This window comes from Petaurus breviceps, unplaced genomic scaffold (genome assembly GCF_028583685.1).
Source record: "Petaurus breviceps papuanus isolate PSGF00001 unplaced genomic scaffold, PetGlider_PUasm1.0 151, whole genome shotgun sequence".
NCBI classification, from domain to species: Eukaryota; Metazoa; Chordata; class Mammalia; order Diprotodontia; family Petauridae; genus Petaurus; species Petaurus breviceps.
Window position 1 is genome coordinate 18,388,329 of NW_027185712.1, and position 20,064 is coordinate 18,408,392.

The 20,064-nt window shown below is 38.3% G+C and overlaps 1 protein-coding gene across 1 annotated transcript in view; it reads right to left on the minus strand.

The window, feature by feature from the left end:
* Window positions 1–16,025: 16,025 nt before the first annotated feature.
* LOC138153285 (palmitoyltransferase ZDHHC11-like) overlaps window positions 16,026–20,064 on the minus strand; it is a 176,653-nt gene continuing 172,614 nt past the window's right edge. The window contains 1 exon segment of the mRNA XM_069077424.1: window positions 16,026–16,236. Within this exon segment, the coding sequence (XP_068933525.1) occupies window positions 16,026–16,236 (211 nt within the window).

A 20,064-nucleotide genomic window follows, 5' to 3' on the forward strand; every position in this document is an offset into this window, starting at 1 on the left:
CAGTAAGATGTGGTAGGATTTTATGGGTAGGTTGTAGCCTGCTCAGTACCTTAGGAATTAGAAGAATTCAAAAGTCTGAATTGTATTACTAGTTTAATGACTTTTTAAAATCTCATTAGCACTATTCTGCCACCAACGCACAACTAATTAACCTGAATTTTCTTCAATGCAAGAAAAGCTTAGTTTAGGTTTAGCAGGCTGCTATGAAGAAGTACCTCAATGGGACTTTTTATAGAGGAGAAAAAGAAAAGAGATCAGATTCCTTTCTTTTTGGGGGTAAAGTTAAAAGTCAAACCTAGTAGTATGTTTCTAGACCTTTAATAAGAGTGCTTATCTTTTATATACTTTATATAGGTAGTTTATCTATATATCTTTTAAAAAGATATTTTGTATCTTGCATATGTTGATGTCCCTATGAATAGAATTGGGCACCCATCTGAAAAAGATCAGCAAAATTTCAGCTCCAAAATTTAGCTCAGGGAATTCCTAAGGATTTTATCTCCAATTGGAGTGAATAATTTGGTTACTGTAAAATCAGAAAAAGAATTAAATGAAACACCATTAATCCTTATTCCCTTGATTAAACAAATTGTGGTACATGAAGATAACAACATATCGCTGAACTTAAGAAATAATGACTATGACTATAGAGAAATATGGAATGAATTTTGTGAACTGATGCAAAGTGAAGCTGACAGCAATGTCAATGGAAGAACAATGACAAAAGAAATGGAAACTGAATGCTGTGAAATTAGAATGACTCATCTTGACCCCCAAAAAGAGGTAGGAGAAGGCACTGCTCTCAATTCACTGCTGAGGACAGATACTACAGGTCTGGAATGCTACATCTAACATCAGACTGGAGTGATGTGTTCCTTGGCTTTTCTGAACTGTTTTTTTCCCTCTTTATTTTTGTTACAAGGGCTGGCTCATATTGGAAAATGAAGGTGATGTAAAAAGAATTAATAAAAAAATCACTTTCCCCAAAAGACTCTCCTCCCTCTGATCTTTATTAATTACCCTTCTTCCAACTTTTCTTGCCCTTTGTGTGGTCACCTACTCTAAAACATCAAACATGAGATTCCATCACAGAAATAAAAAAGGGCCTAAACATTCAACATATATCATCACAGCCAGAAGATACTCCTTAGGGGAATTTTCTAATATATTTATTTTTAAATTTTTATTTATTTTATTTTTAATTTATGGAATAAAACAAGCATTTCCATAACATAGCATAATAAAAAATGATTGTACATGAAATTGCAAATCTATTATGTACAACTTGCTATAAAGTAAATTTTTTCCTTTTTTATTCCCTCACCATCTGGCCCAGAGATAGCTACCATTAGACATGTGTGTGTGTGTGCATGTGCGTGTGTAAAATCATTTTATACACACTTCTATTTATCAGTTCCTTTTCTGGATGCAGATATTGTCATCCTTCATAGGTCCTTTGTAATTAATTTGGGTATTTATAATAGTCAAAGTGCCTTATTCATTCAAAGTTGTTCTTAAAACAATGTTGCTGTAAGTGAATACAACATTCTCTTGGTTCTACTAATTTTTCTCTTCATTAATACATGTAGGTCTATGCATGTGTTTCTAAGATCATCGAGCTCATCATTTCTTTTGTACAGTAGTATTCCCTCTCAATCATATATCACAACTTGTTAAGCCATTTAAGAAAATTATTGTACTTCACCTAAGCGGCACCCCATCTGGGTTCCTTCATAAAAAAATATAGAATTTACAACCTCCTTATTAAATTTCCAAGGACTGAATTTATGAAAATATTTAGTAAAGAATTTTAGCTAGTGGTCCCCAAAATGTTGCCTTTAAGCTGTAAATAATGACAAAATAAGAAACTTAGTTACCATGAATTTTCAAAAGCTCTTTGGAGTTAAAATATGTTCACACACAATCACCTTCAGTCACTATACCCTGGATTCCTGAACAGCTGTAGGTTTAAAAAAAATTTTTGTTTGCAGTTTTTCCCATTGCAGGAAATGACTTCATTTGTTGTTTTAGAGACTTTGCAGAGTCATGATAGCAACGGAAAAAACCTTCCCGAAACAAATATCACTACTTTTACTCTATTTGGTCCTTTTATTTTGTTGTGTAGCAGGGAGTTGCCATGAATTCACCCACATCTTTCTTAATCATGGTCTTTAATGGATGCAGCAGAAGTGGTTTCAGGAAAGCTAGAGGCCCCCTGCTTCCCCAGTTTGTCCTTTGTAGAACTCTCTGTGCCAGTCTCCCTTCCTTCTCCTCTCTCCCTTCACCAAGTAACTGATGTGGTGCACCTTCTAAAAGGAAAGTTCTTACATAAAATTAATCAGATTAGTTTTAATAATATTTAATCAAATTAATCAAAAAGAAACCCAATTCTGCCCTGTTCAGACCACCTCTGGAATCTTATATTCAGTTCTAGCTATCACATTTTATCAGATTAGGTTTCTTCTGCCTTGCTCCAGAGGGGAGAAAAAGAAGAAATGGGCAGAAGTTGCCAAGAGGCAAATTTGGGGTTGATGTCAGGAAAATCTCCCTAATAATTCAGTTCATCTAAAAGACCCCTTTCCAGGGTCTGTTCACATGGGTGAACACACATTCCCCAGTGAAAAGAAACAAAGCATTCCCAGACTCACTTCTGCTCCATGAGAATGTCAGTCGGGGCCAATTCTACCTTCTCTGAGAGATGTACAGATAAGAGAAGGAGTAGAGATTTGTTCCCTCATCTGGAATATGCAGGTGTATAAGGAGTGAGTTAGGATTTAGCAGAATAAGTAGGACATGATTAATGTTTAATAAAATGCTTGTTGACTTGTTATCCAAAGCCTATACACAAGAGCACGGAAATCTGCATTTATGCCTTCCCCTTGCAAATATACAGAGAGCCTTCCTTCATGGGGTTGTAGAACCCACTTTTCAATCAAGTTATGAGGCATAAAATCTTGAAAAAAAGTGAAATATCAGCTTTCATCCTTCTGGGCAAATTGATCTTGATGTTAAGAAGTAAACACAGATGAAGAGGGGGAAAAATTTTCATCCCTGGTAATGTAGATCCCCATTAAAGACAAAAGACCAGGGATTTTCTAGCTATGTAAAAGATTTTTTTCTCAGTTAACATTGTCTGAGAGTGGGATGGGTCATCTCAAGGGGCTGTGGGCTTCTAATCTTTGGAGGTCTCCAAGGAGAGGCTGGGTGACCACAAATTGGGGTTGTTGTCCTAGATGACTCCTGAGGTCCCTTCCAATCCCGATGTGATTCTGCTACAGACCTTTAAATGATTCGCTTTTTGGGAGATCAGGGTAAGGCTATTGCAGAGAAAGAGGCACCCACTGGTGGCATGTGGGATACTTTGTACTTTGGGTACTTTTTATAAAACAGAGAAGAGGGAGGGTACAAAGTGTCCTGCCATGACCCCCTTGGAACTCTTCCTGGTGACCTGGAATCATAAAATACTTTTGGATACTTGCTCTGGTACTTTTGGATACTTGCATGAGAGCTTACAATGGGGGACTTTTAGTGTAACCCAAAACCAATGTCATTCACCTGTGATTTCGACTTTCTGAGGATACAGTGTCATATCTGATGGCAGTCAGTCTTCTTTTTCCTTACTTGGAGAATTTCAGTGAACTGGCCCCCAAATAAATTGTTACAAACCCAGGAGCATTTAAATGATCTCTTCACATTTTTCCATAATTGCAGTCCCAATCAGATAATCAGAACCAGGCATCTGACCTTCCCCTGCTTAAAAAAAATTCAGGGTGGCTAGGTAGCTCAATGAATAGAGCACCGGCCCTGGAATCAGGAGGACCTGAGTCCAAATCTGGCCTCAGAAACTTAAGACTTACTAGCCATGTGACCTTGGACAAGTCACTTAATCCTAATTGCCCTGCCTTCCCCCCTCCAAAAATAAAAATAAATCAAATGCAGTTGATTTGTTTATAGAAATGTTGTTCAGTTATTTCAGTTGTGTCCTACTCTTTGTAATGGACAACCGAGAAAGCAAGACAGTGAAACCAATAATAATTTGATAGGAGTGTTTATGAACCGGCCGGTGACGGCCTCTCCGAGGGAAACACAGCAGAGAGCTTTCTGTTAGACGTCGTTTTATAGAAAATGTGGTTGCGAGCAACAGAGTATGTTTCTAAGGGGGTGCAGTGCCATTACTGTTGTTCCTATTGAAGCGAAGCCTTAGTGTTGTTCTGACTGGAGTGAAGCAAAGCCATGATCCCTTAGAATCCGTGGGAATCTGTGGCATGTTTCTAGCAACACAGGTGAAATATTTCTTTACTATTGGGGCCTATTAGGTGGTTTCCAAGGAACCTAGTAGGGGTCCCCTCTAACAGGTTTAAGGGACATTGGTGTATGATTTCTGGTGGTCACTTCCCTCCCCCCTTTTACTGGTTCATAGTTGTACCTCGGACTCAACTGAGTCCAGGGGAGTATAGGGAACATAGGCAGTGCGGAGGGCAAACAGCTTAACAGCTTGAATCCTTCGTCTAACATTGGCAGTTAGGCAGTTAATAAGACATGGGGCCAATAGCAACCCCAATAACAACAAAGCAAATGGTCCTGTAAGGGAAGTTACAAGTGATGTGAATTACCAGCAAAGAGGCGTTCCTGTATACAAACAATTAAGTCTAGGGCAAACCAAGCATTTTTAGGGTCTAAGAAAACATTTGGTGAAAATTCCTATTTGGGAGAGAGCTCAACTACTGAAGCACAGAGGTTCTTATAAGGTGACTGCCGGAGGGCAGAGCTCCTAGATTTAATACACCAGGCTTGTCCCTGCACATCCCCTAACATAAGCTTGGGCAACAAAGGTTGCAGCAGGCAGGGAGATCAGTGCTAGTGAGTGTGGGCATCCAATATTGGATTTCACGATCAGTCGAACCCTTCAAGGAATTTAAAACTAGCCCTACAAAATAAGGAGGGTTAGGGGTAAAGCAAAACCAGCAGTCAGAAGTTAGGCTGGGGTCCGAGGAATTTAGGAAAGAGAAAACAGCATCAAGAACATGAAAAGTATGAGAGTGAGCATGTAGCCTGGGGTCTACCAAAGTAATCCCTGAACTTGAGGGGGTTATGGCAGAGTGTGGGATAAGGGGCCCAACATCCGGGGGTGGGTTGAGGACTGGGTTGGGACTGGTGGGAGTAAGATCCCTTGGCACCGGAGTGTGCTGAATAGTGAACAAAGCTACGGGGTCCCTTCCTACAACATAAAATCTAACTCCTTATGTCCTCCCCATTTTCCAAGTCTGTTTGGTCCAATTTAAATCCTGATGACAACCGGGTTACATGACTTAAGGGTATTACAATGAAATGAAATGTGGTGGTCACGGTTGCCACCGGAGACCCACTCAGCAATGGTTACACAATCCCAATTGACAGAGTGATATTTCCCGGTCCCCCCACAATCGGGAGACTCATCCTCAGGGCAGACATATGACTGGGTTGACCAAAGGCTGCTTTTCTGCTCCACAAGCAGCACTATCGGTCCCCGCAGAATATATGCCAGTATAGGGAAGCAACATGAATCTGGGGCACAGTGATTAAAGTAAAGGGTGGGCTGGCCATGAGTCACATTTTTGAAATTAGAGTCCCATCAATTGTCTTAGTAAGAGTCCAAGAGTACAAGGTGGGAGCATAGGAGTTGGAACCAGACAAAGGCAGGAATGTCAGGAACAGGAGCGTCAGGACAGTCTCTTATCTTCAGTTGTAAGTCACTGGCTGGCTCTGTTACCCACAGGTCTGGTGGGTCAGAAGGAGCCATCACCTTGATGTGTGAGGGGTGGATTCAGGCTTTTCTTCTGGCTACCTTAACAGCGGAGTGGTCTGGTACACTGCTCAGACTGTGTCCTGGATATTTTGGAGAGCTTGGAGGAACTTGAGAAGTAAATCATTAACAATCATACATAACAGCATTTGCCACCCGAAATACAATAGGAGGTGGGGTGTTGAACAGAATTTCAAAAAGGGAAATGAATTTTACACATATGTATTCAGTTACAAATATTAACACTTGCTTAGATGATGGAATAACTACAAATTCAGATTAAAACAGCAAGTTCTTTTCTGCTTTACAATTTGTTACATCAATTTAGCAAGAAACATGTCTTGCAAATGGAGGTTTTAGTGGGTCTCTTAGAATCACACTAGAGATTTAAAAAATTCCTTCTAAAGGTATTTTCCTTCTTCAAAACAGTTTCAATGATCACTAAACCTTTGTGAAGGAAGTTAATTGAAAACTTTTAAATGATCTTAAGCAGTTTGCATAAACTTTCTATACATATTCTAATTCTAGATGAAAAATAATATTAGATTTTCCAATAAGCTAACATAAAAAAGCTCACATCTTTTACTGATTACTTGCTCTGAGCATAGAAACCTGTTACAGAAGGAAAAAGGCAGGGACATGTGACATTCCAAATATTCCAGGAGAAAATGTCCTTAGCTCTGTGTAAATTCAGGTACAGTTACAGATATTCCATCTCATGCAGCATCTGTTCCATCTCATAGCTAGACTCAGGAATAGGTAGGAAACATTCCTTTTCAAAGGAACCTTCATGGGTAAACTGAGCCAGGAGGGATCCCATCCCAGAGAGAGGCTAAGATTGTCCCTTCGGCTGTTACCAAATGTAGACTTCCACTTGTTGACAGCACGGGATCACATTCCTCTGAGTAGCTAGTGGCATTTCCTCTCAGATGCTGATTTAATGCAGACAACTATTTAATGCATACAACCCAAATTCAGACTCAAAATAAAATTTAGTTATGGTCCCAAGTGCTTTTTACCTTAAACAACAAGCCTCACCAACAAACTGTAATGCTTAGAGCCAGATATAATTACTTCTATTCTCATGGGGCTGCAATAAATAATAAAAATGTGTCAAATCTTAAAATATAAGGAATTCCTTTTACCATCCTCCTAAAATATAAAAGCCAATTTATAAAAATCCTTTTTAATCTTTGCAACTTCTTAGCAAGTTAGATTCATTTAAAACTTCCTTTCTCAGGCTGAATGACCTTGCCTGGAAATAATTTCTAGAGGATTTAACAGTTTTACAACATAAGGAAAATTTACATGAATTCTAAGCAGGAGAGACTACTCTGAATGGGCAGAACTTGTCAAACAAATTTTCATGCAATAATCAATAAACAATTTTAGGTTTTAACATTAAAACATTAGCCCAAAATAGCTTAGTTAACAGTTTTACAAGTTTTTCTAAATAGCAGATATACATATTTAAAGTAACACTACTGGTCTTACACAATTTTCTCCTCACTCAGGTTTTACAATATACAGTGTAGAAATACAACAATAATATAAACTGTGAGATGACATTACATTAATTGCCTTTTCAAATTACATAGAAGATGACATTAATTGCATTTCCAAATTACATATAAGAATGATTGATCTTACCAAGTGAAGAGGCTAGTTGACTTCTGACCTCATTTTCTCCTCTCTTTTTCTCATCTCCCTACTTTATAGATGAATTAAGACTCAGGGTTAAATGATTTATTCTAGGTCACACAACCAGTCAGTGCAGAGTTCCAAACACACTGCTTCTCACTGACAAGCTTTTTCTCACTTTTCTGATTTTCTCTCTTTCATCTTTCTCTTAGCTTTCTCTCCGGTTTTTCTCTTTTTGCTCTATATTCTGGGGTATTTTCTCCCTGCTCCATTGTTTTCCAGGAGTCCTTAGCAACCTTCTTTAATTTCTTGGTACTGGAACAAGAAAAGTGATTATTTGCAGCAAGGGAGAGATATCTTAGATGGTACTGAAGTTAGGGCTTCATGGTACAGAGTGAACTCTATATTTCAGGGGGAAACCCTCCATTTTTCCAAACTCATCACACTCAAAGCACATTATAAGCTTATATTCTATCAAATAAACCTCTATGAATGCTTAGCTGTAGCAGACCTTGGTTATGGGGTGGTCGATTTGCCTGGAGCATTGAGGAGAGGGTTTGGGGAACTTGAAGCAGAAACTTTAGGCTCTGCTTACTTAGAGAGGTGGACTTCAGGGTACCTGGGGATCTAAAACTTGCTGATGGGAGATAGATCAAGTACCCTTTTACTAAACTATTTAGGCTGTGGAAAGAATCTAATTTTAGGCTTAATAGCTCAGATGTAACACACACTTTAGTAGCTCAGATGTATCCCAGGCTTAGTATATGGGATAATGATTAACTTGTATTTGTACCTTTGTTTCACAAGCTTCTTTTCCCTTGTCTAACTGTTCCCATGTCATTCAGAAAAAAATATTCTATTCCAGGGATTTAACCTTTCCCATGTAGCTCCGATGTAGCTACTGTACCTTCCCCCCTTTTTCTTTTTGGAGGAAGTTAACTCAAATTAACTGGAAGTTAACTCAAATTAACTTCACTGCAGCCCTACCTCAGTTATAGCCAGGACAACAGGGAGAAAAAAAATCTTAATGGTTCAAACCTCTTACTGTCTCCTCAGCTCCATCAGAGCTGGATGACAGGGGAGGGCTCCGTAGCCCTAGGTAAGAAGAACTGGGACCACAGGGAAGGGAATCTTAGTGGAATTTTCTTTTTGATCTTTTGCTCAAATAAATTTTTCTTAGGTGTTCATTCCTTTAAAATTTCAGATCTACTCCAAGACTTTAAGAGAAACTGTTTTTCATACAACATATATAATACAACTGTTTACCAGTAACAATCATGGTCTTAATTTTGAACTTTGAAATAAAAACAATTGAATAAGCAATCTGGTGACCTTAAACTTCAGTTTTTGTAGTGCCAAATAGCAATCAGAATGAATTCAATTACCTGGATCTATATTCCCAATGATGTTGCACAGTTCTCTTTCTGTGACCCAGGAAAGGGTTAAGTGTTAGTCCTATTTCAAAGTATAGCTTGAAAACCTACTTCTCTTTGATCATTGAAGTGACCCCTTTTCCCTTACATAGATTTTAGGGGAGAAGTTTCCCATTCTCTCTCTGTCCATTTGTCTCTACTTTGAGAACTTTGGCTGGAGTTCAAGGAGTAGGAGAAGTGGTTTTCTGCCAGCAGCCTTTCTTTAAGATATTATTAATATCTTTCTAGCTCAGGTACAGCATTTCTTACTGCTTGGGTGCATTTGGCTTACAGGGTGGCAGATTTAAAAATTTATTTACACATACAGACAGAATATACAAAAAAAAAAAACCGCAGCAGGGCAAAAGGAAGAAGGTTTCCTCTTTTCTACCTGCCAGTATCTCAGAGACAGGATATACACAAAACAACACAACATACAGACAGTGACATCTAGCAACAATCCACAAACAAATAGACAGTTAAAGATACAGCAACACTTAGCAGCAAACACAAAATTCAGAAGAGAGAGAGAAAAATAAAAAACCAGTAGGGGCTGTAACGCCAGCTTAGCCTCCTACTCTACCTGGGGCCGAGGGACATCATCTTGGTGATCACCCCCTAGGCACTTTTACAATTCATGAACACTCACCTAAAAGAAAGAACACTCTTGGATCGAATGGAAAGAATTTGGATAGGACTCAGGTTCCGGTCCGCTTAGGGAAGCAACTTGAGCCTGGGCCGAGGAATGTCATCTCGGTGGCCACTTACCCCTGGGGCTAATTGCCTTCCTGGCCCTCCAGGGAGCCTGGCCCAGTTGTCAGTTAATGCCAAAGGCAATCTCGGTGGGACCTCCCATAATAATGGACAACTGAGAAAGCAAGACAGTGAAACCAATAATAATTTGATAGGAGTGTTTATTAACCGGCCGGTGACGGCCTCTCAGAGGGAAACACAGCAGAGAGCTTTCTGTTAGACATAATTTTATAGAAAATGTGGTTGCTAGCAACAGAGTATGTTTCTAAGGGGGTGCAGTGCCATTACTATTGTTCCTATTGAAGCGAAGCCTTAGTATTGTTCCTACTGGAGTGAAGCAAAGCCATGATCCCTTAGAATCCGTGGGAATCTTAGAATCTGCATGTTTCTAGCAACACAAGTGAAACATTTCTTTACTATTGGGGCCTATTAGGTGGTTTCCAGGGAACCTAGTAGGGGTCCCCTCTAGCAGGTTCAAGGGGCATTGGTGTATGATTTCTGGTGGTCACTTCACTCTTCATTACCCTATTTAGGGTTTTCTTGACAGAGATACTGGTGTGGTTCATCATTTCCTTCTCCAGTTCATTTTATACATGAGGAAACTGAGGCAGAGTTAACTGACTTGCCAAGGGTCACACAACTAGTACGTGTTAGAGGTCAGATTTGAACTCAAGTTTTACTAATTTCAGGCCTGGTGTTCTATCCACCTAATTGCTCCACTTAAAAAAATAGCTACAAGCAGGATGTTGAGTTTATCTGATTACTTGTACTCTCCTTTCCCTGTTCACCTTTCTTCTTGCCCCTCATTGGAAAAAGCACTGGTTCTAGAGTCAGAGTTCCTGTGGTGGACCCCAGTTCTGCCACATACTATGAGACCTTAGTAAGTAACTTACCTGTTTGAGTTTCAGTTTCTTAATCTGTAAAAGAAGAGAATCAGCCTAGATGATCTGTGAGGTCCTTTCCTGTTCTACATCTATGATCTTCTCCTGTCTCCCACTCTGATGGCATGTGAATATGACAGTAACAGATGAAAAGAGATGGGAGAAGGTTGGGACATGTGGAAGAAAGGTGGGGCCACTAGTTCTGTCCTCTTAAACTTTCCAAGGAATAAAACCCCCTGAGGCAAAGGCTTTTTTTTTGTTTCATGATGTTTTATCCACGATATTAAAAAAAACTTTTTTTTTTTGGTCATGGACCCTAACCCTTTGGCATTCTGGTGAAGCCTCTGAACCCCTTCTAGAATATATTTAAATGCAAAATACACAGGACCACAAATAAAATAAATTATATTGAAATACAACAAAAATAATACATATATGCACATGTATATACTTAAAGTTTATGGCCTTCAGACTAAGAAATCTTATTCAAAGCTTTCTCTGATTTATTCATGAAGCTTTCTTAAGATCTGCTCTTCTGTGTCCCTCTGCTTGTTTGTTGATGGATTTGTTCAACTGGGTCACATAAAATGACATGGACACATCCTACTGACATTCATGGCTCCCTTTTTTGTTATGTGATAACATTTATGACAAGGTAATTCTTATTGAAGGCGTAGCTAGGTGGCTCACTAGATAGAATACTGGGCCTGGAGTCAGGAATATCTGAGTTCAAATCTGGCCTCAGATTCTTAATAGCTATGTGACTTAACCTCTATCTGACTCAGCTCCTTATCTGTAAAATGGGGACACAGTAGAGAAGGAAATTGAAAATCTCTCCAGTATCTTTGCCAAGAAAATCCCATGGACAAGTGCATGGGGTCATGGACACAAATCAACAACAAACTTCTTAATGAAGCTTTTCAAGGTATACCTGAAAATTTTTTCCACACCTCTTTGGTTTTGCTGCCATGAGGTGCTGGCAGACCCTAAGTGTCTGGGTAGCTATGACTTAACAACCTGGATACTTCAGGCTTTGCTTGAATGAGGTGCTTAGAGAAGATATATAAGTCAGAGACTAAATACTTGAATTTATTAAAAAGAGTTAACTTACTTATGCTTATAAGAATATATAAAATGAATTTGAAATACCCAGTGGAATAAATTATAGAAAATGCAATTCATTTAAGTATTTCCTGAGGACAATTTATATGTCAGGTTCTGTAATCTGAACTATTTTCTAGTAATTATATTCTGTACTTTTAAACCAACTTCTTCAGGATATATTTCTTTTAAAATCACTGCAGTCAGCCAGAATTATTCAGTCTTGGACTTCCTGTCTTTAGTTCTTTCTGTTGCATTCTGATAGGATTTCAAAGTTTCCAGAGGGTGAGTTACATGCATCTCAATGCTTTTCAAAGGAATTAAGCTGACACTAACTAGACCAGACTAGAAAAATTGTCAAGCTCATGAGACAGATCACAGGGTTTGCAAAGGGGCTGACTTTTAGAATTACTTAGTCTAGGTGGGGTTCTTAAACTAGGATTTGTGAACTTGGTTAAAAAAAATACTCTGATGATACTTTCATTTCAACAAAATTGGTTTCCTTTGTAATTCTATATATGTTATCTTCAGAATTAAAAAAAAATCATCTTGAGATGAGTTACCCATAGGTTTCACTAGACTGCCAAAGGAGTGGATGACATAAAAAAGGTTAGGAATCCCTTAATTTAGTGCCACTCCTCATTTTGAAAGATTAGAAACCAAGTCTTAGAAAAAGGAAGAGCTTTACCTAAGGCTACACAGCCAATAAAGGCCAAAGCTTTTTCCCCTATGTCATATTGTCTCCTTTGTTGGGAGCCTGGAATCTCTGTCTAATAGTGCTTTCAGACATCCTGGGTATAATCTAACCACAATAGAATTGCATTTTAATATATCTTTAATAATTTTATAATTATTTTAATAATCTTTAAAGGGATATGAATTTATTTTGACTATATGATACCTTGATTAGTGTATCTCCTGGTCATGAGGCTCTTTTATGCATAGTCGGTAATGGTAAAAATCAAACATATTTCTAGCTCATGATGAAAATCGTATCTTCTTCACTAGGAGTACAGTTTATCCTGTCCACTTAAGTATTCTTGCTGACCCTAACTTTCTGGGCTCTAGAGTTTGCAAATCTACTAGTCAACTGATGGGCAATTAACCTTTTAAAGTACCTACTATGTGCTAGGAAAAGCTAAGCATTGCTCAGACTTCTGGGACTTGCTGCTCAATTATCTTGATGGACTTTCGTCTCCTGCTGATTTGTACTACTAGTCTTCAGCCTTCCTGGTCAACCCTATCCTCATCTACCCATGCTTCAAAGTGGTATCTTCACAAGTATATAGTTTGTCTTACATGAAGTTCGTGAATGATTCTGTTTAACCCGTCATGTGCCCCGCCAAAACACTGTACAACAAAAAACCTTTTTGAGGTACATCTGCTATTTTGCTGAAAAAATCGAGGCCATTTGCCAAGAGTTCCCTCTTTTCCCTCTTCATCTCATATAACTAAGAAGACTTTGACTACTATCTCCTCCTCTACCCATGTCTCATAAATTGACCCATTTCCTTGCCAAGGCAAACTCCTCTCTCTGCATAAATGACCCCATTCCATTCTGTCTTGTCCAGCAGACTATTCCTTTTATCACCCCCTCAATTTCTCCCTGTATACTGGCTGCTTCCCTACTGCCTACAGACTTGCTCATTTCTCTTCCATCCTCAAGAAATCCTCACTTGATCCATTCATCCTATAATTCTATGCCTTTTGTGTCTAAACTCTGAGAAGACCATGTAAAATTCATGCCTCTATTTCCTCTCTTCTCACTCTTCTTAACTCTGAACTCTGACTCTCAACATCATTATTGAACTTAAACTGCTTTCCCCAAATTTATAAATGATTACTTAATTGCCAAACACAATGGCTTTTTTTCAGTTTTCAACCATCTTGGCCTCCCTACAGTCTTTGACACTGTCAATCACCCTCTTTTCCTTGATACTCCCTTCTCTTTAGATTGTTGGGACACCATTTTCTCCTGGTTTTCCTCCTATCTGACCATTTCTTCATGGTCTCCTTTGATGGATCTTCATACAGGTCCTGCTCACAGACTGCAGGTATCCCCAAAGGTTCTGTTTCAGGCCCTCTTTTCTTCTCCCTCTATATTATTTCACTTGGTGACCTCATCAGCTCCCATGGATTGAATTATTTCCATGCTAATGATTCTCAAATCTACTCATCTAGCCCCAACTTCTCTGTTGATGTCTGGAACTAGATGTCCTGTAAACATCACAAACCCAGCATGTCCAAAACTGAACTCTTCATCTTTCATCCCAAAGCCTCCCTGTTTCCCATACTTCCATATGATGGTTGAGGGCACCATCATCCTCTCCGGACACCAGGCTCACAACTTAGGTGTCATCCTTAACTCTTTCATATCTCCTATCCAGTCTGTTGCCAATGCCTGTCTATTCAGTCTTTATAACATCCTTTGAGTATGCCCCCTTCTTTCCTCTGATACTGCTACCACTTAGTGCAGGTCCTTGTCACCTAAAGCCAGGATTAGTGTAATAGCCTGCTGGGGGGGGTCTCCCTGCTTCAAGTGTCTCCCCACTGCAATCTATCTTCCACTTTGCCACCTGTGATTTTCTGACCATGTCACTCTATCCCCTGGTCCCCCCAGCCCACTCAACAAATTTCAATAGCTTTCTACCGCCTTTAGGCTCAAAAATAAAATCCTCAAAGTCCTTCATAAACTAGCCCTCCCCTCCACAACTTGGTATTCTTATATTTTATGTGCCCCACCCCTACTCTTTGATCCAATAAATACCTCCTTGCTATTTCTTGAACAAGACATTATCCCCCAACTCCAGGCATTTTCTGTCTGTCCCTCATGTGTGGAATGTTTTCCCTCCTCATCTTCACCTCCTGGCTTCCCAGGCTTCCTTCAAATGCCAACTGAAATCGTGCCTCCTATGGGCAAACTTTCCCAATCTTTCTTAATCCTAGTGCCTTCTTCTGTCGATAATTTCCTATTTATCCTTTATATAGCTTTTTTGTACATAATTTGCCTGCGTCCCCTCCATTAGATTGTGAGTTCCTTGAGGACAAAAACTGTCTATTGTCTTTCTTTGTATCCCCAGTCCTTTAGCACAGCACTTGACACACAATAGGTACTTAATACATGTTCATTGCCTGACTTTCCCTTAAAAATATCTGAAGAATTTGTTTTTCTGAACATTTAATAAATTATTTGAATGCGACTTGGGGCCAGGTTTCTGCATCATATCTAGAAATGAACAGGTAGCATGGCAGAGTCTAAAACAAATTCAGGATTCAAGTTCTGTGTCTAAATAGGTACTAGGAAAAGATGCTTTACACTGTTTTATATGTGTTGCAAAGAAGACTCCATGATTACATGCATAGAAAAAGGAATGTTTGTAAAAGGAAACCAGACAATACCATTTCCCTCCCCTCACACTGGCAGATAGTTAAGTACAGAAACAGTGGGGTGCTGAGGACATACATCTTCTTTTTCATGGAGTTCCTCTTCCATTAAAAACGAGACATTTATTGATCAAGATCAATTTAATTTTTTATTAACATCATTATATTATTTTGAAAATTTAATATTATAAAACTGCCCAAGGATTTCTGAGGAATTCCTTGAAGTTATTTTAATTCATACCAAAGCAACAATCAATACCATTTATCCATATAAAAACAAAACATACATCTTCCTATGAAATGTTCGCTTTCAATATGCCTTTTTTTCTAGTATAAAATAAAAACTGTGATTAAGTTCAAAGCTTGTCAAAACATTTTCTTGTCGTAAAAATAAAATCCTTCCAAAATCTCAAAAGAGAAAAATGGGAATTCTGTTTTCTCTTGTTCCTGTTTACAAAAAATTAAATAAATATTGGGTAAAGGTAAAAACAAGGAATGATCTAAGAAGACCCTATTCCATTGATTGTTTTCCCCAAACAATGCTGGTTCTTCATTCCAGATATGACTTTTTTTTTTTTAAATCATTCTAGATGGGGAGAAAAGGTGAAATTAGTCAAAACATTTCACATCTCTGGAGCTGATTTGAATTAAAAGCTTTGAGATGGGCTTTAAAAAAAATACTTCTCAAATCCCTGAAATTGAACATGTTACAAACATGCTATGTTATCTTCAGAAATGTTGGATTGCTCATCACTTGACAGCTTAGGGTATCCAAGCCCCTCCAGAAGCTGTTTTTTCCCAAGGTCATTATAAGCCAGGTACATAGGGTTAATGCTGGGTCATCATTCCATCTGACAAAGTCTCCACCTGTGAAAATCTAGTTGTGTACTTGTACTGTGCATGCTTTAGGAAAGAAGCACACCAGTTATACCTCTCCCACAATAAGATGAGCTCATTGCTGATTGGACAGAGACTTCCTGGGAAGCCAAATTCAGTTGTATCATTGAGCCAGATTCTGAAAAGGCTATATTCTCTCTATATAATTCTCTCTCTCTATTCTCTATAAAAGACTTAATTCTTCTCTTGAGAGGTGAGCAGGCTCACATCAGCCTCAGAAGTGGTGGAATTTAAGAGTTCTGCAGATGCGATGCTCTGTTGAGTTGAACTAAGGCTGTATAGAACCATTAGACTATCTAATTGTGGAGACCCAGGTAGGCTGTCTATGGCTGAGAAGGTCTATGTATTAAGAGACTCTTCAAGGGACAAAGCATTCTGTTCTGATGATAAAAGAAAATTGTGAGTAACTTGTAGATTACAAAAATATGAAATTCTCAAAGTTTTAAACATATACATATATATAAACAAAATCTTCATCAAATTATCTACTTCTTGACTTAAGTTTCTAATTGTCCAGTCAACCATCCACCCACAGGTTAACATGTATGTTAAATAGCCACATAATGATGTTATTCATATAGTAATTACCTTAATATTCCATTATGTACATGGATTGCAATTTGTTTGGGCATTCTCCAATTGATAGGCATCCAGTTTGCTTCTAGTTCTTTGCTACCACAAAAAGTGCTGACACAAATGTTTTAGCATATATGTGTGTCCTTTCTTTTTGTCTTTGACCTCTGGGTTATGTACATCTGGCAGTGGGATTTCTGGGTCAAAAGGCATGACCTTTTTTTGCGTAATACTAAATTGTTCTCTAGAGTAGTTGGAACAATTGATAGTTTTATAAAAAGTGCATTAGTGTACTGATCTTGTTACCTCTCCAACATTGACTATTTTCATCTATTGTCTGTCAATATGTTGGGTATGAGGTGTTTTGATTTGCATTTCCTTTGTTATTAGTGATTTAGATAAATCTCTCATATAGCTGTTGAGTCTGCTATTCTTCTGAGAACTGATTGTTCATGTTTTTGATGATTTGGGGGGGGTAATGCCTTAGTTGTGTATATTAATGTTAATTTCCTATGTATGTTGAATAGTGCATCTTTACCAGATATATTTGCTACATACCATGTTTCTCCGATGATAAGACCTATCCCGAAAACAAGCCCTCCCCTTACTGTGTAAGATTCCTCTAAAATAAGCCCTCCCCCGAAAATAAGCCCTATTGAGATTGCTACTGTAGTGAAGGTGATCCCCTGCGCTACACGCTACATTACAGTACCCTCTGTATGCACCATCCCCCCCGCCCTGAAACGCACGCAGCGCTCCGAGCTGCATCCAATCAGAGCTGCAGCAGTGAGAGCATCATCCTGTTCTTCCCCAGTGATTTGCTTGCTGGCGCCATTGAGAGCAGTGCTGTGAAGGAGAGCTGAGGCAGGACAACATAAGCCCTCCCCTGAAAATAAGCCCTCTGGTGTTTTTCTTTCCAAAAAAATTAATAAGACAGTGTCTTATTATCGGGGAAACACGGTAGTTTTCCCCCTACTGACAACTTTCCTTTTTATCCTACTGTGTTGATTTTGTTTGCACAAGTTTTTCAATTTCATATGATCACAATTGTCTCTTTTACCTTTTACCATCTCTTCTCTCCTCTCTTTGGTTGAGAATTATCCTCTAGCCATGACTGTGAAAGATTCCTTCATGTAATCACTCAATCACCAAGCATTTGTTAAATGCTTCTGATGTGCCAGCCACTGTGAAAAGTTTCTTTTTTTTTAAATTTGGATTTTGCTATGGGGATGCAAAGACAGAATTGAAACATTCCCTGTCTTCAAAAAGCTTATATTCTATTGGGAGAGACTATGAGTACACAAATAAGCATATACAGGATATTCCTAAAATGAATGTGAATTAGTTCTAGGTGAGTGGAGACTGTCAGTTGTGAGGGACCATCAAAGGTTTCATGCAGAAGATGACATCTGAGATTCTCAAAACAAAACAGGCATTCCAAAGGGGATAGGTGAAGAAAAGAGTGTATTCCATGCATGGGGAAAAGCTAGTGCAAAGTCATAGACAGAGGAAATGGAATGTAGTGTTTGAAGAATTGCCAGTATGCCACTGAGGTTGGGCCTCAGAGACTGTGGAAGGAATAAAGTATAAGAAGACTATATAGGATCTTAAATGCCAAACAGCAGAGTTTATATTTGTTCCTAAAGGTAACTGAAATTTTGTTGAGTGGGATGAGCGAGAGAAGATTGTTTAGACTTGTGCTTTAGACTTGGCGGCTGTGTGAATGATAGATTTAAGTAGAGATGGTAGCCCAAATAGGAGTCTATGGAAATAGTACAGGCAAGTGATGAAGAGATGATGACCTGACCTAGGGTGGAAGCTTTGTGAATATAGAGATAAGAACAGATGTTGTGGAGATAGAAATAACAAAATTTGTCAGCTGGTTAGATTGAAGAGTGGGGGGCAGGGATGATCCTGAGATGATGAACCTGATAAAATGTCTGCAGTGCACTTGACAGTAAGAGGGAAGGTAGTGCTTTAATGATTCCAAACTGCCAGTTGATAAAGAAACATAGTTTTTCTCCTCTCTCTCCTCTCCTTTCTCCTTCCTTCCTTCCTTCCTTCCTTCCTTCCTTCCTTCCTTCCTTCCTTTGAATCTAGTTCTTTTTTTATCTCTCTTAAAATTAAGAAGTTTTCTTTTTGCTTTGTCTCATAGCACAATTCTAAATTCTGGATTTTTTTGGAATCCCTTGATAAATAGTAAATTTTGTTCTAGTCCATCATTTTCATTTTGTATTTCTTTATATTTCAGAAGTGTTTCTCATAAATAGCAAACTGTAGTTTTACTTTAAAAAAATCTACTGTGCTCTATTTTATTATATTGAATTGTTTAGTCCATTCACATTTAAGGTTGTGGTCACATAAACCTGAGCTTTTCTCCATTTATTTCTTTTGTATTGATTTTATTCATTTTATCTTTTAAGTTAGCATTCTTTCCTAAGATTACTTTTGCTTGGGGGAGGCCAGGTAGCACAGTGAGTAAGAGCACTGGCCCCAGAGTCGGGATGACCTGGGATCAATCTGGGCTCAGATACTCAGCACCACACCCAGAAATAACTGGCCGTTTAACCTTGAGCAAGTTACTTAACCCCAATTGCTTTAAAAAATAAAAAGATTACTTTTGCTTATATTATTTTGATATTGGCCTATTCCCTGGGTAGTTTAATGGACCACTCTTACTAGATTACTGAGCAATTCACTTAATTTCTCTCAGCAGCAGTTTCCTCATTGTAATATGGGGATAAGAAAAAAGCATCTACCTTGTAGGGTTGTTGTGAGGATCAAATGAGGTAATCCACATAAAGCACTTTATAAATCTTAAAGTACTATATACTTTGTATACTACATGCTCCTGTCCACCGCCTCTTGCCCTGTCCTATTCCAAATTTCTTGAACTGAAATTGTTCATTTCTTTTTATGGATTCATTTATGGAAAGGACTGTTTTCAGTAATGTTGCAGATATGTGTGCCCATTTAATAAATTATAAAACATCTTACACCTTTCCTGCATACTGCACAGACCAGACTACCCAGATAGTAAAAAAATTATATCAATATTTTTTGTAACTGATCTGTCATAAGTCAGTTCTGACCAAGGATATCTGTGTGTATGTGTATGTGTGTATGTGCATGTGCATGTATATTATATGTGTCTGTATATGTGTATACACATACATATCTATATCCATATATTTATCCTTGGTCAGAACTGACTTATGACAGATCAGTTACATTTATATATATATATATATATATATGTGTGTGTGTGTGTGTGTGTGTGTGTGTGTGTAGATAGATGGATAGACAGGCAGACAAACAGACAGATAGATAGATAGATGATAGATACATGATAGATAGATAGATAGATGATAGATAGCTAGAAAAATAGAGAGAGAGATAAATGATAGATAGATGGTAGATAGATGATAGAGAGATGATAGATAGATGATAGCTAGATGATAGCTAGCTAGATGATAGCTAGCTAGATGATAGATAGATGATAGCTAGATGATAGATAGATAGCTAGATGATAGATAGATAGATGATAGATAGATAGATAGCTAGATGATAGATAGATAGATAGATAGATAGATAGATAGATAGATAGATAGATAGATAGATAGATAGATAGATAGATAGA